At 38.6% G+C, this 26,336-nt stretch overlaps 1 protein-coding gene across 1 annotated transcript; it reads right to left on the reverse strand.

The window, feature by feature from the left end:
* Positions 1 to 23,248: 23,248 nt before the first annotated feature.
* On the reverse strand, positions 23,249 to 23,605 carry LOC306664303 (peptidyl-prolyl cis-trans isomerase A-like; the record flags this gene model as incomplete). The annotated part of the gene is made up of 1 exon (XM_079145137.1): positions 23,249 to 23,605. One exon carries the CDS (start codon positions 23,603 to 23,605, stop codon positions 23,249 to 23,251), a length of 357 nt encoding a protein of 118 aa, XP_079001263.1.
* Between the last annotated feature and the right edge of the window lie 2,731 nt (positions 23,606 to 26,336).

Genomic DNA, 26,336 nt, shown 5'->3' on the forward strand with positions numbered 1-26,336 from the left:
TAAAATAAAATGCATACAGCTCTGAGCCCAGTGGTTGGAATATGTTTACTGTTAAATAACTATTTGCTTGTACTTTTAATGTTGTTATTTTTTTCATATACTAGCCAGTTTGTGTATCTAAACAAATTTTTTTAAAACATCTAGTTCTCTCTGTATTCTCAGAAATATTGCAGGAAGGCTTTATTATTCCATCAGAGAAGACTTTGAAATACAGGTCACAGATGCACTTGGGTGCATGAGGAATCCGTGAGAAGATGCCAGAGAGGAGGCTGTGTGGGACCCTGGGTGAACGCCAATCAGAGTATTTATCTGGAAACCACCCTGTAATTTGGAAATGAAGCTGGAAGCCAAGGTGGGAAAGGGCGGGGCTGCTTTGGGTTTCAGCATCCCTAACCACTTCAACTCTCTTCCCAGCTGGAGTACATGGCAGCGCCAACAATGAGGCAGGCCCCCCACCCCAGCTTCTCTGGACTATCTTCTCCATCTCCAGAGAAACACAAACAAAATGGAAGGAAGGAAAGGACACAATGGGCAAAATGTTAGGGAACATTTTCCTTTTAGAGCTCCTGGCAGCAAGCAAGCTTTTCTGTTTGGGGGTACAATTATTTGGACATTGAAAACATCGTAAGATGAAAGCTTTATGGAATTCACACAAGACCAGGCCATCCACCCATTTTCTGAAGAAGGAAACTGAATCCCACAGAGGAAGTGAAAAGAATCAAAGATGATGAGAATGGGAAGGAATGATCTGAGCGGTTGCTGGAGAGAAGAGACAAAAGGCTGAGTGAGGAGCAATGACTGACAACAGCAGGAGGCAGATTTCACTCAATCCTAGATGATAAACCTTCAGATTAGCCTTTAAAGCTGCTCAGAGATAAAATGGGCTACTGTATTAGTTGAGACTCTCCAGAGTGACAGCTCCAATAGAATATACATAGATTCTATAAGATATTGGCTCATGATTATGAAGGCTGAGAAGTCCCGTGATTTGCTATCTGCAACCCGGAGATGCAGGAAGCTGGGAGTGTCATCCAAAGACCGGAGGGCCAGAGAGCCCACAGCCTGGGTTCCAATCTGCATCTGAAGCCCTGAGAACCAGGAGCACTGAGGACAGGAGAAGATTAGTATCACATCAAGCAGTCAGGCAGAGGGAATTAAAAACCTCCTCTACTTTTTGTTCTATTAAAGCCTCAAAGGACTGGATGACGCCCACTCATGCTGCGGAGGGCAATGTGCTTTATCCAAGCACTGATCCAAATGATAATTTTGTCCAGAAACATCTATGCAGACACACCAAGAAGTAATATTTAACCAGCAATCTGGGCATCACAACTACCTTTGGGAACTGGATCATTACCTAATGGGGATGTTGCAAAAATGAGTATTGAATTGATGAAGTAAGAAGAAGAATGAAGGACCTGAGGATCCTTGAAGAACCCTTCCAACACTGTGTTCCACCATGTGAAGCAGCCTGTCAAGAGACGTTAGAATCCTCATTACTTGGTGATTCACCTAAATCTACTTGTGACTGTGGCCACATTGCAGAGGTGGAAAGATGGCAAAGACATTTGAAGTCCAAAGACCAACACCACTACTTATTGTCTGTGTGCTTTTAAGAAAACCATTGGATAAGTCTCTGTCTTCATCCCAAACAGGTAGGATGGACTATATAACATGATTTATATGAAAGTATTAACTTGCTGATATGATTAATAATAAAGAAAGAAAATAACAGTGAAATAGAGAACCATGCAGATAAGATCTCCATCTGCTAAGATCAGTATTAAAATACTGATTTCCCATCATTGCCAATTAGAATCTTAAATGACCAGTGCTTTACATGTGTGTGCAAACCAGAGATAATCACTGGACTTTCCAGGTGAGAAATTCCCTCCCTCCAACTGGGAGGGAGCTAGGTGCATAGGTCACCTTAGAAGACAGAGTTACTCTTGTAATAAATTCTAAGGTGACTGAGGGTATTTGCTTTTTTGTTTCTTGTTTTGTGACAGAACTCTTTTAATGTCTGGATAGTTAAATTAGAATTTTGATTATCTTGTCCAATATCTTTTTTTTTAAAATTTGTTCTAATCTGTTGTACCTGATAGTAAATGCATTTATACATTTTTATAATTTTTCTTATTATACATATTGCAGGATCACATCAGTCATGCAGTCATATATGTACATGAGGTAATAATGTCTTTTTAGTTCTACCATCATTCCTACCCCTCCCCTTTTCCCCTCCCTTCATTTCCATCTACTTAATATAAAGTAACTCTATTCTTCCCTATCCCTCCTCTACTTATTGTGAGTTAGCATCCTCATATCAGAGAAAACACTCAGCCTTTGGTTTTCTGGGTTTGACTTATTTGGCTTAGCATGGTATTCTCTAACTCCTTCCATTTCCCAACAAATGCCATAATTTCATTCTTCTTTAAAACTGAGTAATATTCCATCATATATATATATATATCTATATATATATATATATATAGATATATCTTACATTTTATTTATACATTCATCAGTTAAAGGGCACCTAGGTAGGTTCCATATTTTAGCTATGGTGAATTGAGTTGCTATAAACATTGATGTGACTGTGTTACTGTAATATGCTGATTTTAAGTCCTTTGGGTATAAACTGAAGAGAGGGAAAACTGGGTCAAATGGTGGTTCCATTTCAAGTCTTCTGAGAAATCTCCATATTGCTTTCCATAATAGTTGCACCATTTTTCATTCCTATCAGCAATGTATGAGTGTACCTTTTCCCCCAAAATCTTGCAGCAAAATTTGTAACTCTACCATGTATTAACCTTGTACCTTTAACCAAGTTTCTCCAACTCTTTGAAATTAGGTATCCTGGGGGTGGGGCTATAACTCAGTGGCAGAGCATTAGCTTGCATGAGGCACTGGGTTCAATCCTCAGCACCACATAAAAATAAAAAAAATTAAAAAAAATAAAAGCATGCTGTTCATCTACAATTTGAAAAAGACAAAAGTAGGTATCCTCATCTATAAGACATAAAGTTTTTAGAACAGTACTTAGAACATAGAAAGGGTTTTGTAAATTTAAATGGTTTATTGTTGTTGTTGTAATAATAATGGTTATTATTATTATTGCTAATGTTTATTTTATTATTTGAAGTTGGTACCCAGAAAGAAGTCAGGACTTATCTAGGATCCCCCAGGCAGCTGAGCACTATGACTAGAACTTGCTTTTTCTTCTCGCATGTTCTCTTTCACTTCAGCCCTGTTGCTTTCTATCTAACAATCTGTGTTCATGGATTCGGTGGGTAGAGGCTATTTAACTACTGATCAAATTCTTCAGCCTCCGCCCAATTTCCACCGGCTTCCACTTGTCTATCCACAATCCCACATCTTACTCCAACGTGGCACCTCATCTTAAATCTCATCAGATAAAACACTGAAGACACCTTACTTAAAGCAACTGATCTGAAAGTAACTCCGAGACCTGTTGCAAGACTTGTCACTTCCCTTCTCTGGATTTTATTTCCCCATTTATAAAACGAGGAGGATGTGAAAGAGCCAATAAACAACTGATTACCGATAGAGGGCTGGGCAAGGTGCTAAGTGATGGAACAGGAAGATGAATTAGATCTGTTTCTGGCCTTCAAAGACTGAGGTTTTTTGCAAAAGACATGAGAGGAAACAGTGAAATCTGAAGTTATAAGGATTCTCAGAAAAGCATCTGCTCACAAAACAGATTCTTAATAGAAATTTGAGTGAATAAGTGGGGAAAATGTACCAAGTGAGTCGGTGGTTAGAAAATGTGGCATTTGAATCAGATCTTGATAACAAGAAGAAACGAGGAAAGACCAAAAATGGAAACGGCATTTGCAAAGTCTCAAAGGTGTCAAGGAATAGAATAAAGTGATTAATGATGGTAAAAAATTCTGTGTTGGAGAAAATCTGGGGAGAGCAGTGAGGATGGAGAAGAAAGAGAGGGAGATGGATTTGAAAGTGGTCTCCATCTCCCCCATTAGACTATTGGCAATAGAAAGACACTTATTTCAGCCAACAATTTTTTCATTTTCCCCAGTAAATAGTAGGTGCACAAGACTTTTGGCCGAAAGAATGAAAGATTCACATATCATGAGAATCATATACCATTCTATGGGATATGAACTTGCCCCTGTATCAAATAGTCACCCTAAATGATCGTTAAGCAGAAATAACACATTAGATTGAATCTTTGCAAGAGGTGGCCCTGGGATCTGGATAGAAGACAAATAAGAAATGGTTGAGCTTGGAAACAGGGAGATAGGTTAGGTGTTTTGCTCATTTGAGTGGAAAAGGACAACCCTCTTCCAACAGTGTAGTGGATGAAGACAGGGAGAATTCACTGAAGAATTGCTGGGATTTGGGAGGCAGTTGATTGGGGCTGAAAAGTGTACAACATCAAGAATCACTGAGATTGCTAGCCAGGTACAGTGGCACATGCCTGTAGTGGCTTGGCAGGCTGAGGTAGGAGGATGGAGAGTTGAAAGCTAGCCTTGGCAAAGGCCAGTAAGACCCTGTCTCTAAATAAAATGCAAAATAGGGCTGGGGCTCAGTGGTCGAGTGCCCCTGAATTTGATCCCTGGTATAATAAGATAAAATAAAATAAAATAAAATAAAATAAAATAAAATAGAATAAAATAAAATAAAAAATAAAAAATAAAATAAAATACCATTGAGATTTCTGCCACATAATGTTTTGTTCTTGTGAAGACACAATGCCTGAGGACCCTTCAGGAGAATGTGGCCCCAGTAGGTAGCCTACACAGACACACCACATAATGATGTTTTGGTCAACGACAGACCACGCAAGTGATGGTGGCTCCATAATATAATGGAGCGGAAAAATGCCTGCTGTCCAGTAATGGTCATAACTGTTATAATGACACAGGGCAGCATGTCACTCGTGTTTGTGGAGGTGCTGGTGTAAACAATAGTACTGTGCTGCCAGTCATTATTGTACGTATAGCACATATAAAGATGCACAGTACATAACACTTGATAATGATAATGAAAAACTATATTACTAATTTATGCATATACAATATTATACCTTTTATTGTTTAGAGCATAGTCTTTATGCTTGTAAAAAAAAAAAAAAAAAAAAAAAAACAATTAGCTGTAAAATAGCCTCAGGCAGGTTCTTCAGATGGGATTCCAGAAGGCATTGTTAGAATAGGAGTGATAGCTCCATGTGTGTTTCTGCCACTGGAGACTTCTCAGTGGTCTGAGACATGGAGGTGAAGGACAGTGATAGTGATGACTCTGATCCTGTCCAGGCCTACACTCATGTGTGTGTGTGTATCTTAGTTTTTAACAAAATTTCAAAAAGTAAAAAAAAAAAAAAAAAATTCTAGGAGATTACTTCTAGAATAAGAATACAAAGAAAGAAAATATTTTTGTTTAGCTGTATAATGTTTACGTGTCATTACAAAAGAGTCCAAAGGACAGGAAAATCATAAAGTTTATGAAGTGAAACAGCAAGAGTAAGCTAAGATTAATTTATTATTGAAGAATGAAAATTTCTCAATGTATATTTAGTGCCACCTAAGTGCACCATGTTTATAAAGTGTCCAGTCAGGCACAGTCATGTCCGAGGCCTTCACAATCACTTGCTGGTCATGCTCTGACTTGCCCAGAGCAAATTCCAGTCCTGTTAGCTCCATTCATGGTACATGCCCTACCTAGATGTACCATTCTAATCTTTCATAGCATATTCACTGTATCTTTTCTGCCTCATATATTCAGATATACAGACACGGTTGCTTTACAATTGCCTACAGCATTCACCGCAGTAGCATGCAGTCGGCTATGCTATAGCCTAGATGAACTGTAGACTTTGGGTGCGTGCACTCCATCACCCAAGATGATCGCACAATGATGGAATCATCTAGCCGCGCATCTCTCGGAAGGTATTTCTGTTGTGAGACAGCACGTGACTCAATTTAAGCTCTTTCCAAGTCTCTCCTGCGACCTAACTTCTACCTAACTCCACCTTTACATGGCCACTCAGTAGTGACTGCTGACAGTGCCGGGTACCTGAACTCCTACAGCAGTCTTCTGACTGGTCCAGTCATATCCACTTCATTGTCTGGCACTGGACACATTTTTGCTTCTACTCTTAAAAGTACTTCAATGATTTCATGTTGCAGTTGAGATAAAGACAAAATTTTTTACCATGGCCTCAACCCCCAAGAAGTCTGGCCTCTCCCTCCCTTGCAGCTTTCTCCTTCTCTACACTCCCACCCATGCCCCATGCCATGACTCTCTCTATGTCAGCCGCAGTGGCCCGCAGTCCCTCCATGGCACTCTGTGCTTGGCTACTGCTAGGTTTCTGCATGTCCTTCATCTACGCCTGGAAAACTCTTCCCTCCCCATTCACGACCTTAACTCCCAATCCTTTTCAGAACTATGTTCAGGTACCCCTTCCCAAGAGAAGTCTTCCCTGATCTTCCTAACAGTAATAATAATAAAAATAATGTAGTAATTATCATTTATTGAGTGCTTCTCATGTTCCAGGTACTTTTAAGGGTCTTATATACATATTCATTTTATCATCAAAGCAGCTCAATTAAGAGTTATCTATGTCAATAACCCAAAATATAGATTCTTATCAATACCATGTACCTTTCTTTCTTAGCAGTTTAGCATAATTAGAATTTCACCTTTATCTGTCTTCCCCACTAGAATGAAGTTTCAACTGGATTAGGAAATGGAGATGTAATCCCTATTAGACTCTGCAGTTAATATTTCCAAAAACAGGGCAACATATAACAAGCACATACCTGAAGGTACTAGAGAGTGAACTAAAGCAGACAGAAGCGGATAGGAGTCTACACCTGGGAGAAGGGAATGGCAATGGATGAGCATCCCATTTTTCAAAAAGAGTCTTCCTGAGGACAGGCTCAAATGTGCAAAAACTGGATGGGTAAAACTCAGGAAAAACCCTCACAGTCTTGATAACTAGAGGAACTAGAAGATAGAGACTGGAGTGACCACGAGGATTAGAAGTGGAAGAAAATTTGGAAGGGGGAGTCACAGAGAGCCCTAAGTTCTTGTCCTCATCTCTGGTCAAGCCTGAAATATGCACACACAGACCAAACCTGAAGGAACTGAATGGAAATTGAAACTGCTGCCCACTACTGGAAGGTGAGAATTTAGAGTTTGAGGTTATATAGGTTTATTGTCTATTAAAATTCAAAAATAAATCTTAACAGATGTTTATAACAGAATCTAGTTACTTCGATGTACCATTCCCAATATTTTATAGTTAATCTGAAGATAAGAGAGAGAAAAAGACCAAAAATAATTGAATACAACCTTTGTGACCAGTGAGAGTATATATCTATATCTATATCTAAACACATGTACTTATGCATTTGTGTGCATGTATATAGAAAAAGATATATAGAGAGAAATGTATGATGGAAATCCCAGAAAGAAAGGAGTGAGTGAGTGACTGAAACAGAAAAAGTCTTGGAATAAAGAAATTTATAAGTGCATTTATAGATTCAAGAGGAACAGAGAATTGTAAGTGGAATACAAATTTATCTTACCTAAGCACATAATAATCATACTGCTGAAATCTAAAGGAAAAAAAGCTTGAAATTAGTCTGAGAAAAGTGATACATTGCATAGAATAACACTGTAAGTTGCCCCTGACTTCTTACTAGAAATAAAGAATGCCAGAAGAAGACAAATGTTAAATGTTTTAGAGTGCTGAAAATGAGAGCGAGGGTATAAATTGGGAGGGGGAGATGAATCATCAGCTTGGAAATCTATACACAGTAAAATCATCTCAAGTAAAACAGGAGAGTTCATCCTCAGAAGGCCTATACTAAAAAGAAGTCCAAAGAAATTCTTCAGGCTGAAAAAAAATTATACCAGATTAAAATGTGGCCTTTTAGTAAGATAAATATTTTAAACAATTTTTCTTCTTAATTTCCTTATATAAATATTTAAAGTGAAGGTTGAATTGTGGGGTTTATAGCATTGCTGAATGTAAGAAACATGACAAGTATAGAAAAAAGGAATGATGTTGGGATAAACAAACATGATTAAAATAGTGTGCATTTAACATACACTGGCACAATATTAAGGAGACTGGAATTTTAGAAACAGATATTGCAAATTGTCAAGAGCTAAACTTTGAATAAACAATAATAACAACAACACAGAGAGATATGGCTAAAAAACCAATAGTTTAATTAAAATGGGATTCTAAAAAAAAAGAAGAAGGGAAAACAGAACAAATGAATGGAACCAACAGAACTATATGTACACTCCATATAGGCAGAGACTGTATTTAGTTTTGTTCATGATGTATTTGGAATGCTGTGTGCCTGAGTGAGTGAACAACGCATGCTTTCTGCACATGGCTCCTCCATATTCTGAGGGTCTTCTTGATAAACTGGTGGTAAGTGTGACTACTATGTTTTATATTTGTTGTTGTATTTGCCAGAACATTTTGTAAACATTCTGGGTTTGTAATTTTGCATTTTTTTACAATGTGTAGAAAGACAATGGCTAAAAGTTGAATTGTCAAAATTTCCCAGATATACTTGTCAAGAAAATAAGTTTTATTTCTCTACATTCAAATCCAGGAAAACCATGAGTACTGCCTAAGGAGGCCCCACAGGATTTGGTTGGTTATTTAAGCTTTTGCTGTGAGGCAAAAATCATTATAAACTGGTTGAAAAACTAATAAATACTTGGATCACATATTCAATTTTTAATCTTAGAGGATTTCAACTATAGGAATCTGTGCAAAACAGGACAAGTTTAATTTGACATTTTTTGTGCTCTTTTTACTTAGAGGGTAAAGTGAACTCTCTTTCCACTCCAAAGCAGAAAATTCCAGGGAAGAGCTCTGATTGACCAGCACAGGTTACACGCACTCCTGTGAAACAATCACTGTGCTCAAGAGATAGGACAGTGTGTGTGACAGGGCCTGGGTCACCCACTGACCTTTAGGACGGTGAAGGAGTCGGAAGGACTATTGTGATCAGTAAATCTCCAGAATCAATGACTCAAGTCACATGAGAGCTACTCGCAATGAAGATCCTGGCCTGTGAGTTCTTCCATGAGGCACAGGGAGAGTGATACGAGCATCTGATTTTGTCATAGACATGGCTACCAGGCCTTCCTTTGACCCAGGAATTGGTCCCACTCCCCCAGGGACCCTTATAACAGGTCCGCCTTCCCACTGACTCTAGCAGCAGGTCCATCCATGGACCCTGCCAGTCATCCTGCTAAGAATCTCTGGCCAAGATGGCTTGTGGAAGTCTTTCCCTGTTGGAGACAGCCTGGAAAAAGAGGTAACTGTTTTGCTGAATGCACAGACATCAGTACCAGGCTCCATGGACCATAAGAAAACAGGGCCCTAAGACACCACCAAAAGGAAAGAAAAGAAATAAAATTTAAAAATTCAGCAACAAAACCTAAAGAAATGGAGATAAATAAATTCCCCAAGAAAGAGTTAAAAATCGTGTTCAAGTAGATCAGTGAACTAAAAGAAAGCACTACAATACAGCTAAATGAAATTGGGAAAACAATATATAAACACAATTAAAAGTTCAATAGAGATAAAAACCATTACAAGGCACCAAACAGAAATGCTGGAGTTGAAGAACCTATAACTGAACTGAAAAAGTTCAGCAGAGCTTTAATTGAAGACTTGATAAAGCAGAAGAAAAAAATGAGCAAGCTTAAAAACAGGTCATTAGGGGCTGGGGAGATAGCTCAGTTGGTAGAGTGCTTGCCTTGCAAGCACAGGTCCTGGGTTCAATTCCCAGCACCACAAAACAAACAAACAAACAAAAAAACCAAAAAACAGGTCATTAGGAATTAATCCAATCAGAGGAACAACAACAGAAAAGAATGAATTAGAATGAGAAAGTCCCCCAGGACTTATGGGATACTAACAAGTGAACCTACACCAGCATGGTAGACATAGAAGAAGAAGAGGAAGAAAAAAAGGGAAGAAAACTTGTTTAGCAAAATAGTAGCTAAACATTTCACAAATTTGGGGAAGGAAAATAAAGAATCAAATTCATGAAGCTCAAAGGATCCCAAAAATGTTGAACCTAAGAGTTTACATGAAGACACATTTAAAAATTCAATTTAAAATATTAAGATAGAATTTTTTTAAAAGACAAGAGAAAAGCAACTTGTCAAATAGAAGAAAATCATCATAACACTTTCAGTAAATTTTTCAGCAGAAACTGTGCAGGAGAAAGAAGAATGAGAAGTCATAAATCATCTGAGAATACTACGCAAAGCAAAGCTGCTGTTTAAAAATAAAGGTGAAATAAAGAACGTCCTAGATAAACAAATACTGAGGGATTTCTTATCATTAGAGTTGTCTTGCATGGAATGCTAAAAGGAATTCTTCAAGCTGAAATCAAAGAGCATTAAACAGCAACATGAAAGCGTATGAAAGTATAAATCTCACTGGTAAATATAAATATAAGGAAAACACAGAATTATGTAATGGTATAATGGTGGTACATTCGTCTCTTTCATCCTTAGAACAAAAATTACAAGACAGAAGGGCTAAGAATAATTATAACCACAAAAAAATGGTTAATGGGTACACAGTAAAAAAGGAAGTAAATTCTGACATTGATGACATAAAGGGTGTGGGGAGGAGAACAGCATAGTTTTTGTATCCAACTGAAGTTAAATTGTTTTCAGTTCAAAAGACTGTTAAGACAATAAGAAGTTCTACTCAATCCTGATAGTAAATACAAAGGAAAAAACCTGTGGCACATTCAAAACATATAAAGAGAAATGAATCACACCATACCAGTATAAAAATCGTCATATCATAAAGGAAGACAGAAAGAGATAAAGAGGTGATCAACAGAATTACAAAATAGAAAACAGCAAACGACCAGGTGAAGTGGCACACACCTTGTAATCCCAGCAGCTCAGGAGGCGGAGGCAGGAGGATCTGGAGTTAAAAGCCAGCCTCAGCAAAAGCGAGGCTCTAAGCAACTCAGTGAGATCCTGTTTCTAAATAAAATACAAAATAGGACTGGGGATGTGGCTCGGTGGTCCAGTGCCCTGAGTTCAATCTTCAGTACCCTACCCCCAAAAAAACCCCCCAGCAAAATGGTAATAATGTCATTACCTATCATAATTACTTTAAAGAAAATGGATTACACTTATCAATCAAAAGACAGAGTAGCCAAATGGATAAAAATAAGATCTACATGTTGTTTGTAAGAGATGAACTTTAGATTTAGGGACACGCGTAGGATGAACATGAAGCAATTGTAACAAATGCTAACAAAAGACAGCAGAGGCAGCCATTCTTATATCAGCCAAGATAAGAATAAAATAAGTAAAAAGCTGTAAAAAGAGACAAAGAATTCTGTTATACAATGATGAAAGTTCCAATTTGACAGGAATTTATAAAAGTTTATATAAGCCCAGCACCAGAGCTCCTGTATACAGACATTGACAGATCTGAAAGGAAAAATAGATAGCAATACAATAATAGTAGGGGACTCTAATGCAGCACTTATGATCATGGAGAGGTTATTTAGGTAGAAAAACAATTAGGAAACAGCAGACATGAAAAACACTATTTCAAAATGGACCTAACAGATATTTACAGAATATTCTATCCAATCACATGGAATACATGTTCTTCTCAAGTGCACATAAAACATTCTCCAGGACTAATCACACACAAATTATGTATAGAAATAACTGACCTCAACACAATAAAGATCATGTAGGGGAAGCCCACAGCTATTATATTCAATGGTGAATAACTCTTCCTCTAAAATGAAGAACAAGGCAAGAGTGCCCACTCTCTTTTTTAATTTGTTCTTATTAGTTATACATGACAGTAGAATGTATTTTGACATATTATACATACAAGGAGTATAATTTCCCATTCTTCTGGTTGTACATGATGTGGAATTACACTGGTCATGTAATTCATATATGCACCTAGGAAAGTAATTTCTGATTTATTCTACTTTCCTATTATCTTTCCTATTCCTCTTCTCCCTCCCTTCCCTTCATTCCCCTTTGTCTAATCCAAAGTGTTTCTAATCTTCCTTACCCCAACCCCTTATTGTCATTTAGCATCTGCATATCAGAGAAAACAAAAATGCCCACTCTATTTATCATTGTACTGAAAAGTCTAATCACAGAAATTTAACAAGAAAAAGAAATAAAACACATCCAAATTTGAAAGGAAGAAGTAAAATGAATGGTGTTTGCAGATGACAAGAAGTTATATGCAGAAAAAAAATAGAACTAACAAATTTGGCAACTTTACAGAATATAAAATCGACATGCAAGAATCACTGGCATTTCTAGACAACTAAAAATGAATCATCCAAAAAGAAAATTTAAAAAATCTCATTTACAATACTTTCAAAAAGAATGAAATTCTCAAAAACAAACTTAACTGAGGGAGTAAAAGACTTATACGCTGAAAACGATAAGATGCTGATTAAAGATGTGAAAGAAAATCCATAAATGGAAAGGTGTTCTATGTACTTGGATTGGAAGAATTAAAACTGTTAAAATGTTCATACTACTCAAAGGAATCTATTGATTCAGGCAATCTTTTTTTTTTTTTTTTTACATAAATAGAAAAAACAATTACAAAATTCATATGGAATTACAAAAGACCCTGAATATCCAAAGCAATTTTGAGCCAGAATAAAACTGGAGCTATTATAGTTTTTGATTTCAAAATATGTTACAAAGTTATAATAATCAAAACAGTTGTGATATGAATAAAAACCGACATACAGGTCAATGGAACAAAACAGAGCCAGAAATAAACCCATGCACATATCATCACCTGATCTCTGAGAAGGGTGCCAAGAACACAGTGTAGAAAAGGAAAGTACTGGAAACAAGTGACATTGGGAAAATTGAATATCCAAATGCAAAAATTATGAAGGTAGTCTCATCTTACACCATAAACAATAAACTACTCAAAATAGGTTAAAGACTTAAATGTGATACTAGAGAATTTGCCATTCCTGGAAGTAAACACAGGGGGAAAGCTTGTGGATGTTGGCCCTAGCAATGGTTTCTTGGATGTGACATCAACCGCACAGATAACAAATAAATTGAACTGAAGAAATAGCTCATATTGGAGAGCGCTCGCCTAGCATGTGCAGGGACCATGGTTTGAGTCCCTGGCGCCTCAGAGGAGGAAAAAAAAATAAGATGACAAATAAATTAATAGGATTACATCAAAGAACTTATGTACAGCAAAGGAAACAACCAATAAAATGAAAATAGAACCTACTGAAGAGTTTGCAAGTCATATGTCTGATAATGGGAACATATAAGGAACTTCTACAACTCCATAGGGGGGGAAATCAAATAATTTCATTTAATAATTGGCAAAGGACTTGAATAAACAGTTCTCTAAAAAATTTGAAAATACAAATTGTCAGTGGGTTGGTATATAAAAGTGTTCAGTATTACTAATCATCAGGGAAATATAAGTGAATGTAAGTATCTCAATGGGAGAGACTACCTTACATCAGTTAGGATGACTATTATCCAACAAAGCAAAAGGTAACAAACGTTGGCAAGGAAATGCAGAAAGTGAACCTTTGTACATTGTTGGTGGGAAAGCGAATTACTACATGCACTATAGAAAACAATATAAATGTTCCTCAAAAAATAAAAAATTGAACTGCCATATGATCTAGTAATCTCACTCTGGGCATCTATCCAAAGGATTTGGAATCTAGATCTTGAAGAGATATCTGCACTGCCATGCCATTCAGCATTACGCAGAATAGCCAGGGCATGGAGGCAACGTAGAGGTCCTCAACCAATGAATGGGACAAAGAAAATGTGGTATATACAGAGAGTAGATGGTTACTCAGTCTCAAAAAAAGAAGGAAATCCTGCCAGTTGTGACAACATAGAAGTACCCAGTGAATATTATGCTAAGTAAAATAAGCCAGACACAGAAGGACAGATACATGATACTACTTACATGATAAATCTAAATGATCAAACTCATTAAAGTCAAGAGTAATTGGTGGTTTCCAGGAGTTTCAGAGGGGAAAATCTGGATATAGTACTATTCAATGGGCACAAAAGTTTTCATTATATAGAAAGAATAAGCCTTAAAGATCTACTGTATAGTTCCTATACTTTACAATATTGTGTACTTAAAATTTGGTGAAAGGGTAAATCGTATGTAAAATGTGCTTATCACACACACACACACACACACACACACACACACACACACACACACGAAGAGCATGCGAGAGGGTAGGATGCATCATTTTCAGTGATAGGTTCATGGTATAGATTGTGGTGATGGTTTCACAGGTGTGTACTTTGTCTTCAAACTAATCAAGTTGCATATAGTAAATGAGTGCAGTTTTTCTTGCATATCAATCATAACTTAATAAAGTGATTAAGAAAGATTAAAGGTATTATAAAACTAAAACTATAAGGAGGGAGCCAGGAGTAGGCAGGGAGTCCTGGAAGAGACATCATACCATTGTAGTTTTTAAACTTGAGACACTGACCCACCCTGTAAAGAAAAAAGAAAATTCTCTTTATCATAATGCCATTTACATGTTCCCCAAATAAAACTAGGAATCAATTGGTCATTCTGTAGTTGTGTACAACCCAAAATGAGAGGCGTTCAGTTCCTAATTAAATGTAAATAAAATTATAAAACAATTAAAATTTAAATTGAAAAAATAACTGAGTGTGATGGATAATCCTTTTGGCCTGCAAGGAATTCTCATCCTGCTCTGGCAGGGTCTTTGGAATTTGACTTGTCTGTTCCCTAGAGACTCAGTTTTATGTCACAGGTGTTATATTTGCACTGTTGCAAAATGTTGTTCCATGACATCCTATAATATAATTTGACTTTCACTTGATGGGAGCACATCATTTATTTATTAAGACTGCCTTTATTTTTTTTTTTTCATTAAGTCATGACAACTGAGTGGTATTACTTGGTACCAATTTGTTTTTTAAAACAAAAAAATACGGGGCTGAGGTTGTGGCTCAGTGGTAGAACACTTGACTTGCACATGCGAGGCACGGAGTTTGATCCTCAGCGCCACATAAAAATAAATATATAAAGTAAAGGTATTGTGTCCATCTACAATAAAAAAAATTAAAAACCAACAAATACACAAAGGGGAACGAAGGGAAGGGGGTAGGAATGGGAATAGGAAAGACAGTAGGATGAATCAGACATGAGTTTCCTGTGCTCACATATGAACACATGACCAGTGAAACTCCACATCATGTACAACCACAAGAATGGGAAGTGATAGTCCACGTATGTATGATATGTCAGAATACACTCTATTGTCATGTATATCTAAAAATGACAAAATTTTTTTAAAAACAACAACAAATACAAATACTGAAATCTCATAAGTTAGTCATGTAAATGGCCCAAGTGTTTAAAATATTTGAATCTACATAACATTTAAATGCAAAACTGTAACATTATTTTAGGATGTCCAAGAATTTGTAGGTCTTGGAGACTGTAGAGAAGCACTGGAGCAGTAGAAAGGTTTACTGTGCCTACAGTCTCTTTCTAAGGGAGCTGACTTTTCTAAGCCTCTGCTGCTCAAGTGGCCATATCCTGTGCCTTATTACCCATTGGGTGTTCCCACTCCCACCCCCTTGCCTGCCATTCTGGCCACTGTGGGTTGGGTCTGGAACGGAGGGTACACTTGAGCCAAAGGTATGCAATTCACTGGCTGGTTGGTGGCCAGAAATTTTTAGGTGTGAAAAGAAGAGTTGGCTACATGTCCACCCTTTCACTTCTCTCCCTGAAAAACAGAGAGAAGTTTCCAATTATCAGCACACATGAATGCAAAAAGGTGATGCCAAGTGGGGGCTAGAGATCTGTCTCTCAGGAGCAAAGTTCTGGGGCCATAGATGTCAAGCATTTTGAATCACTCTTTAGTTGCAGGTACCAAGAAACCAGCTTGAGAGCAAATCAATAGTTTCACCTGGAGCAAACTTTTCACTATCTTGTTCTTTCCTCTTTGCTTCATTTCGAGACAGCACTTGATGATAATAAGGGCAGTGGATGCATCTTTCCAACTGACAGAAGTCTTCTTGCACCTAATTAGCTTTAACGGAGTCTCCATGAGAACTAGAGTCTCCATGAGAACTAGCCTAGGGTTTAATGCTCTTATTCCCGTGCCCTTCCTTAGAGTGATGAATTGTTTTGTCAGATCTTTCAAAAGCACGTGGACTCAGAATGAGGGAGAACGTTCCCCAGAGGAGATCAGAAGAAGGGGTCAAGGGACTTTTGGCAGCAACAGGATCGCTTATCACAACGTGCTCCTCTAGTTCCTCTTTGAAAATTGATTACAATAATCCTCTGTCCACCTCCCAAGACTGCTTCGAGAATGTAAGGAAGCAGTGGATGCATGAATGTTTCTAAACTACAAAATGCATATGACATGAAGTATTACTGTTTAAAAGGCTCATTATTTCCCCTTCTCAAGTACATAAGAGCATAATCAAACTGCATGGGCTGGCTCTACCCTATGACTGCAACTTCAAGACTTCCAGGATGAATTGCTTTTGCAAAATTCAAGGGGATTCCCCTCATTTAATTTCGGACAGCATCTGGAGTTCACAGGATACAAATATTTCTCATTTTAATGGCCACTACTGAAACTTGATGGAGTCATTAATTTTGATACTAATGGTCATTATCCAAAGTCTTCCTTCCCAGGCTTAGAAGGTATGCAAAAATGCATTTTTATTGAGTTTAGAATGGAAGAGAATGATCCTCAGTCAAAAGAGAAGGAAGTCAAGAAATCAACAACATATCGAAGCTTTCCTTGATTTTGAAATATATATATATGATGCAAAAAAACAAAGAACACTGCATTCCTTGCAAGTCTTCTCTGGGACAGGACACAGTTTGAAGTAAGCGTATTAGGGTAGATTGATCTTTAGATAAGCAGCCTTCAGGAGGGATGCACAGTGGGAAGAGGAGCAGCAGATTTGGAGCTCAGAAAAATTTCTCGTGTGCCTACAATAATAGTGAGATAATAGGGGCTGTTCACTGGGTTTCTTTGATGTGAAAACTGAGCCTGGGTATTTCTGAAAGAATCTGAAAGCTAAGGCACATGAAGAGGTTTTTGAGTTATATGTGGGGAAATGTAGGTGAATTTTCTGAATTTTCATGAATATCAATTCCATCCTCAATTCTAAGAAAATACAATATATACTTTTGGTGGCATTTTTCTGTAGCACCCATGCCAAGTTAAGGGTTATGGAATTTTCTTTATTAGGCAATGTTTAGAGAAAGGTGGCCTGGAAATGTGTCAGTGCCTAAAAATTAGCAGCTTCTCTAGCACAGAGTGCCATTGTGTAAATAAGGAGAGTGCCTGCTCCAAAGGTCAAGGGCAAGAAGACACCCTCACCCTGGCTAATGCAGTGCTTTGCCAGGCTCCTAGCTGGCTCTGGGTGGGACCTGGTATACAGGTACTGAGGGTACACAGTAGGGGTGGACACCTGACAACCTGTGGATCCAGTTTGAATTGGGGGGAGACAGAAAGGCAAAGAGCCATATTTGCTACTTGAGTCAATGTTTTTGGAACTTCAAAGGTTCTTAAAGAAGAGCCTGAGTGAGAACTAGGTAAAGAGACATTTTTCAGTTCGGTGCATGGTCCTCATCCCAGCAGGTTCTTGTATTCGGGATGCCCCCCTAGGGCTCAACAGACTGAAAATGCTTGAAAGTGCTTCTTGGGATGTGTTGGCCCTCGGTTCTGACTTCATTAGTTATTGCCCTGATCACCATTTCGGGATCATCAGACACCTCTTTCTCTTCCTCATTGTGTCCATCAGTTCCCCATATGTGGTCAGAAAAAGCTTTTTGTGACATACCCACTCCATCCTTCAGGATTAGTCAACTTTCCCTCTTCTGAGTACTGTCTTGCTCATACAACTCATAACTGTGTTCTTTACTGCAGTTATTTATGACTAGATCTCATTTCCTATCACATAAGTTCTTTAAAAGCTGAGACTCTGTGATATCCAAGATCACACCCAGAGCCCTAGGGTTGCATCCTACCTCCAGATATATTCTACTTAACTTTCAGAGTGCTTAAAACCTTTAAAAAATATTTTTCAGATTTCAAAAAGTATTCTATCTCCATCCCCAATCTCATCCCTAAATATAATGACCACTGAATAATTATATACTTCAGTTGAAATCCTATCATCACAGGACCCATGTTCCTGCACTGCTGCATTGGACTGGCACTGGGCAGCACTGGGCAGTAATTTCCCCCTTTTTAAAAATTTATTTTTATTGTAAACAAATGGGATATATGTTGTTTCTGTTTGTACATGGAGTAACGGTATACTATTTGTGTAATGATACATTTACATAGGGTAATGGTGTTTGATTCATTCAGTTATTTTTTCCTTTCCCCCACCCCTCCCACTCCTCTTTTCCCTCTATTACAGTCCCTCCTTTCTCCATTCTTGCCCCCCTCCCACCCCCCATTATGTGTCATCATCTGTTTATCAGAGAGATTATTTGTCTTTTGTTTTTTTGAGATTGGCTTATCTCACTTAGCATGATATTCTCCAATTTCATCCATTTGCCTGCAAATGCCATAATTTTATCATTCTTTATGGCTGAGTAATATTCCATTACATATATATACCACAGTTTCTTTATCCACTCATCAATTGAAGGACATTTGGTTGGTTCCACAATCTGGCGATTATGAATTGAGCAGCTATGAACATTGATGTGGCTGTATCTCTGTAGTATGCAGATTTTAAGTCCTTTGGGTATAGGCCAAGGAGTGAGATAGCTGGGTCAAATGGTGGGTCCATTCCAAGCCATTCCAAGCATTCTAAGGAATCTCCATACTGCTTTCCAGAGTGGCTGCACTAATTTACAACCCCACCAGCAATGTATGAGTGTACCTTTTCCCCCACATCTTCGCCAACACCTATTGTTGCTTGTATTTTTGATAATCGCCATTCTATTTGGGCTGAGATGGAATCTTAGGGTAGTTTTGATTTGCATTTCTCTTATAATTAGAGATGTTGAACAATTTTTCATATATCTGTTGATTGCTTGTAGATCTTCTTCCATGAAGTGTCTGTTCATATCCTTAGTCCATTTGTTGATTGGGTTATTTGTATTCTTGGTGTAGAGTTTTTTGAGTTCTTTATATACTCTGCATATTAGTGCTCTATCTGAAGTATGAGTGGCAAAGATTTTTCTCCCACTCTGTAGGTTCTCTTTTCACATTGCTGATAGTTTCCTTTGCTGAGAGAAAGCTTTTTAGTTTGAATCTATCCCAGTTATTGATTCTTGCTTTTATTTCTTGTGCTATGGGAGTCCTGTTAAGGAAGTCTGATCCTAAGCCGACATGTTGAAGATTTGGACCTACTTTTTCTTCTATAAGATGATGGGTCTCTGGTCTGATTCTGAGGTCCATGGTCCATTTTGAGTTGATTTTTGTGAAGGGTGAGAGATAGGGTTTTAGTTTCATTCTGTTGCATGTGGATTTCCAGTTTTCCCAGCACCATTTGTTGAAGAGGCTATCTTTTCTCCATTGCATATTTTTGGTCCCTTTGTCCAGTATGAGATAATTGTATTTATTTGGGTTTGTGTCCGTGTCCTCTATTCTGTACTATTGATCTACCTGTCTATTTTGGTACCAATACCATGCCATTTTTGTTACTATTTCTTTGTAGTATAGTCGAAGATCTGGTATTGCGATACCCCCTGTTTCATTCTTCCTGCTAAGGATTGCTTTAGCTATTCTGAGTTTCTTATTCTTCCAGATGAATTTCATGACTGCTTGCTCTATTTCTGTGAGGTACATCATTGGGATTTTAATTGGAATTGCATTGAATCTGTATAGCACTTTTGGTAGTATGGCCATTTTGACAATATTAATTCAGCCTATCCAAGAACATGGGAGATCTTTCCATCTTCTAAGGTCCTCCTCAGTTTTTTCTTCAATGTTTTGTAGTTTTCATTGTAGAGAGGTTTTACATCTTTGGTTAGATTGATTCCCAAGTATTTTTTTTTTTTTTTGAGGCTATTGCAAATGAAGTTGTTTTCCTCATTTCCCTTTCAGATGTTTCATCGCTTGTGTATAAACATGCTTTAGATTTATGCATGTTGATTTCATAGCCTGCTATTTTGCTGAATTCATTGATGAGGTCTAGAAGTTTTCTGGAGGAGCTTTTTGGAGCCTCTAAATATAGAATCATGTCATCAGCAAATAGTGACAGCTTAAGTTCCTCTTTTCCTATTTGTATCCCTTTAATTTCTTTAGTCTGCCTAATTGCTCTGGCTAGAGTTTCGAGGACAATGTTGAATAGAAGTGGTGAAAGACGACATCCCTGTCTTGTTCCCGTTTTTAAAGGGAATGGTTTCAGTTTTTCTCCATTAAGAATGATGTTGGCCATGGGCTTAGCATAAATAGCCTTTACAATGTTCAGGTATGTTCCTACTATCCCTATTTTTTCTAGTGTTTTGAGCATGAAGGGGTGTTGTATTTTGTCGAACGCTTTTTCTGCGTCAATTGAAATAACCATATGATTCTTATCCTTAAGTCTATTCACATGATGGATTATGTTTATTGATTTACAGATGTTAAACCATCCTTGCATTCCAGGGATGAACCCCACTCGATCGTGGTGCACGATTTTCTTAATATGTTTTTGGATACGGTTTGCCCATATTTTGTTAAGGATCTTTGCATCTATATTCATCAAGGATATTGGTCTAAATTTTCTTTCCTTAATGTGTCTTTGCCTGGTTTGGGTATGAGGGTGATATTAGCTTCATAGAATGAGTTCGGTAGGGTACCCTCCTTTTCTATTTCCTGTAATACTTTGAGAAGTATTGGAATGAGTTCCTCTTTGAAGGTCTTGTAGAACTCGGCTGAGAATCCGTCTGGTCCTGGGCTTTTCTTGGATGGTAGATTTTTAATGGCTTCTTCTATTTCATTGCTTGATATTGATCTGTTTAAATCGTGTATGTCCTCCTGGTTCAGTTTGGGAGGAGCATATGTCTCTAGAAATTTGTCAATGTCTTCGGTAGTTTCTATTTCATTGGAATACAGATTTTCGAAGTAGCTTCTCATTATGTTACGTATCTCAGGGGTGTCTGTCGTGATATTTCCTTTTTCATCACGAATTTTAGTAATTTGAGTTTTCTCTCTCCTTCTCTTTGTTAGTGTGGCTAAGGGTTTGTCTATTTTGTTTACTTTTTCAAAGAACCAACTTTTTGTTTTGTCAATTTTTTGAATTGTTTCTTTTCTTTCAACTTCATTGATTTCAGCTCTGATTTTAATTATTTCCTGTCTTCTACAATTTTTGATTTTAAAGGGGGCTGTTTTGCAGTTCACTGTACTTCCCACAACTCTCTATTGTCTTATACTGGGTTGCTTCATCGTGAATCTTTTTTTTTTTTTTTTTATTGCTGCCTATTATGCACTTGAATTTGTAACCTTATTAGGCACTTTTGATTTCTAAACACTATCAGACTTTTTACAGTTGCTTCATAAATATTTTTCAAATGGGAAAATAAAAAGCTAAACTGTTTCAGGAGAGGGGTGTTTAAGTTTGCTTTTTTCTCTAAGCTGACAGATAGGAGTTCAAAAGCTTTTGTGTTGTAGATTTGTTGAGTCAAGAATTAGGAGCTAGTTCCTCATTTTTAAGAGCTTTATCTAAATCTCTTTTGCTGACCAGCTTCCAAGTAGTTAAGTAGTCCTCCTCGGGCTGGAGGAAATGATACTGAATTTGGGGATTTCAGTGAGCAGGTTGTTCTTAACCTTGTGCGGTAGCCTGTTATTCACCAGGACTTTCAAAAGTTGACTTCATGTGACTCTCCCCTGGAAAGCCCCTTGAGGGGAGAAGCTTTTGTTCAGGAATATCCCTTTTAGTTTTTATTTGCCTGCCAGAACCCTTGTCATGTTTTGGTAGGAGATATAAATGGAATAGTGCTTTTAGCACTCACTTCTGAATGCAATCTCATCTCAGCCCTCTAAAATTCCTCACTGTTCTCCATCTTCACATCCCCAAGTATAAAATGTGAACCACTCAAGAAAATGTTAGAAGGCATGTAAAATATTTCAAAATTTTATTAGTCATATTTACTTTTTCTGAGTAACGGCTTTTAATGGCAAATGTTACCATTTTTCTCTATATACTGTTTCTTTAAAAATATATTTAGTAAGACATTAAATGTATTGAAAGAAAAATAAGGAAATACTAGTCCAGAAGGAACGGTAGAAACGATGAGGTCGTCCTGGATATGATACTGGCTTGGGAAACACTTGAACCTTGATATAAAGATCCGAAGCTCTCTCCTAATGGGGTTCTGCCTGCCTCTTTGGCTTTGGTGCCCACTATTTTCTTTTCTTCTGATTTTTATTTTTTTGTTTTTATTCATAATCATAAACTTAATTCTTCAATCCAGCTAGCCTTCAAGGAAAATACAGAATGTAAAGAACTACAATGAGAACACCATAGGATCTTGGGAGCAAGACAGTTCAGGGGGGTCCCTCCTGAACTATGGAAACAACTGTCTGGTAGTTAGGACAAGTCAGATGAGCCGAGTGTCCACAGCTGGCAGTGGAGCTCGTCCTGAAGGCCTTGTCATTACTTGGCCCAAGCTGCTCCATGGCTTCCACAATGTCTATTATGATTTGGATTTGAAATGTCCCCACAAAGCTCATGTGCTGTTGGCTTGGTCCCCAGTACTGAAGAGTCCAGAGATGGGACCTTTGGTGGGTGACTGGATCATTATGGCTCTAACCTCATCAATGGAATGAATAGATTAGTACTTTTAAGGATTCATAATTTAATGGACTATTGAGAGGTGGTAGAAACTTTAGGAGGTGAGAGCTTAGTTAGAAGAAGCAAGTCATTGGGCACGAGCCCTTGAAGGGCATATTTTGTTCTTAGCCTGGCTCTGCCTCCCTCCCTGCCGCTCTCTCCTTCCTGACATGAACTGAGCAGCTTTGCTCCACCACTTGCTCCCTGTCATGATGTTCTGACTCACCACGGGCCCAGAAGCAATGAAAGCAAGAGATCATGCACTGAAATCCCTGAAACTGGGAGCCATAAGTCTATCTTTCTTTTAAGTTGCTTACATCAGGTAGTTTGTCACAGTAATGGAAAGGTGACTAACACTATGTTCATGCCCCCTTCACCTTCCTAAAGACCACATGCCTACCACTCAGTCCTGGCAGTGCAGATGAAGCTGGGAACTATTTGTGTTCAGTCCAGCATTTGCCATGGACAAGATGCCAGGACCTGTATATTTCAGGAAGAAATTCTCATCATCAAATCTCTCCCCATAAATGGTCTTGTCACCAGTGCCATTATGGCATGTGAAGTCACCACTCTGGCACATAAATCCTGGAATAATTCTGTGAAAAGTAGAAACCTTTATAACCAAATCCTTTTCTCCAGTGCTCAGAGAATCAAAGTTTTCTGCTGTCTTTGGAACTTTGTTTGCCAATAGCTCCAAGGAGATGCAGCCCACATGCTTGCCATTGATGATAATGTCCAAGAACTCTGTGGGGTTACCCATGGCAGTTAGTAGGCAGCTACAGGTGACAGGGACATCTGCAAAGACCCACTATTTCCTGTTCTCTATTTCCATCCTAATATAATAGTAACTAGATCCTTAAATATATTGGGAATTTTCCCAAACTTTCCTAAATTGTTTCATAAAGGCTACCTCTTCTTCCTGGGCAGCATTTGTTATTTCCTCTGCTGGAGCATCGCTGCCTCCCACTGACACCTCAGCCCTTTCTTCCCTCATCTGGCTTGCATGACTGGACCCTTCTCATCCTTCAGTTGCAGCTCCAATGCCTCCTCCTCAGAGAGGACCACCTGGACTACCCTACATAATATAGGTCTTGTCTCTTAATTTCCTATCACAACCTTCTAGCTCTTTCCTTCCTAGTTTCTTCCACAGTCATTTTTTAAACACATTCCTTCTCTTGATGTTTGTGTCACTCTCACTGCATTGAAAGTCCCTTGGAGACAGGGCCATCATGTCCTGCACCAGTAGCAGGCAGAGCACTAGGCACACACACAGTTGCCCAGCAGATATGTGATGAGTGAGTGAATGTTCTCTCTGCTTTGTACTTTAGTGAATTCCTTCTCACCACTGAGGGTCTATTGGTCCCATGAGCTACTTCTTGAGAAGTCTTCCTGCACTCTGCTCAACCAAGACAGTGTGGTTGCTCTCTCCTTTGTGTCCACATATCATCATGTACAGACCACCAGCACAGGATCAAACATATTGCATTTTGACTGGAGTAAAGGCCTATTTATTTGAGACTGTGCCCTTATTGCATACCAACACTTATGCCGCCACACACACATTATGATCACCATTGCTATCATTCATCCTTTTTTCCCAATTTTATGACACTGCTTACATCAAAGAAAACCATCTCTTTCTAATGATTTCAGTTGTATCTGGAGCTGACTGGGGTGGGAAGTGAAGAGAGTTCACAAAGACAAGGTGAAAGCTGTGACAGCATCCATGTTTGTGGGACATCTACAAGTATTCGTGTACCCATAAAACCAATGTAAAGATCTTATTTCTTGATGCTTTCATCTACAGAAGAAATCAAACTTCACCATCTGGTGGTAGAAATGTTGAACTGCAAACGTTCATTCCTTGTTTGTTCTTTCTCCCACTGACACCTATTAAGTGCCAATAATTGACCCAGAAAAACCCTGCTCCTCATTTAGCAGTTCTTGTGTTGATCACTTTTGGTGGGTAAATCACATTGCCTGAAGTTTTGGTGTTCGCAGTTTGGTGTTGACATGTTTAGATAAACAGAGTCATGGTAGGTCAAGTTTCTTGGTTGCAAAGGTCAAACACTGGCATCTCTGGGCTTCATATGAGTTCCTGTTTTGGGCTTCATTAGCATCTACTAAAAGTGTGAGCAAGTTGGGGAGATTTAAGATTCAGAAAATCACACACACACACATGCCCATGGACTTCAGGAGCTATGGGACAAGTAGAGGACCTGGGGGGGGGCCGCTGTGGCTTGCATTCTGCATCCTGCATTCAGCACTTTGTTGAGCAGAGATGTAGCTATCCCTTTAGACCAGGCTGCTGTGTCAGACCCCATTGATTGTCCTGTTTACTCATTCACTTAAGTTTGAGCTCTTTTCAGACATTTAGTTGATTTGGATTTTCCATGCTTGTTCTTAAGGAAGGATATCTCCAAATATCCCTAGTCATTCTTCCAAAAAGGGCCAGCAAGGCAGTTATAACTGCACAATTACCAAGGGAATAATACACATTTTCATAACCCTCAGATAAAGGTCATTTGTCTCTCTGGGTTTCTGCTCCTCAGAAAAATAATCTCTTTGTTCAAATCCCCACATGTAATTATTCTCATTTCCCTTTGTGCTCTGTGAGAGAGAAGGCTGTTTTAGACATATTGTCCATTTCTCCTTTTCATTTGTTTAACAGATAGTTAATTGACATTTCCTAAGTGTCAGGACCTCTGCTTCATGAGGAAGATGTAGCCAAGAGGGCAACAAATGTGTCCCTGGAGGAGCTAGTGGAGTGGCCACTATAACATGCCCAGGTGCCATGGAAACATATAGAAGGAACACCGGACCCGATATGGGGGTGGAAACAGTCAGAGGGACGTCTCTATAGAAAGTAAAATGGACACTTAATCTTGGGATAACTAGCATTTAGCCCAGAAGACAGAAACCTGCACAAAGCCCAGACCAGATTCAAGAGAATCTTGGGGTATGGACGGAGACATTCAGCATTACCTGTGGGCTCTGCTGAGGGGCAGACTTTGCTCTGATGGCAGTAGGGGGCAACCGGAGCTGATGAGGAGGGGCATGTGCATGCTCAGCACTCTGCTTTCATGAGCCCACTCCATCAAGAAACCCACTTTAAGGGACTTGGCTGAGAGCAGGAGCCCTGGTCCCTTCAGACCCTTCTCATTTGATTCTATAGGGCCAAGCAGGCTGTGCAGGACCCCAGAAGAGGCACCCTGGTCACCCTCAAGGCACAGCTATGACGACTGTCACTCTGCCCCTCTGGCCTCTCTTGTATTGCCCTTTAACTTCGTGATGATCTCACTTCAGTTTCCTCGTAGATCTCTCAGGTTTCTCTGTACTTCCCTCTCTGCTTTCTGCGTAATTCGGGCGTCTTCCCGGAGCTGCTGGGTCTGCCGTTGCCTGGAGAACCACACCAACAGGATCATGAACTCCCGCACCCACCCACCCCAGGGAGCCTTTCTATCAAAAAGTTAGCATCAAAGCCCAGTTGG

This window comes from Sciurus vulgaris, assembly GCF_902686455.1.
Source record: "Sciurus vulgaris genome assembly, chromosome: 6".
Taxonomy (NCBI): Eukaryota; Metazoa; Chordata; class Mammalia; order Rodentia; family Sciuridae; genus Sciurus; species Sciurus vulgaris.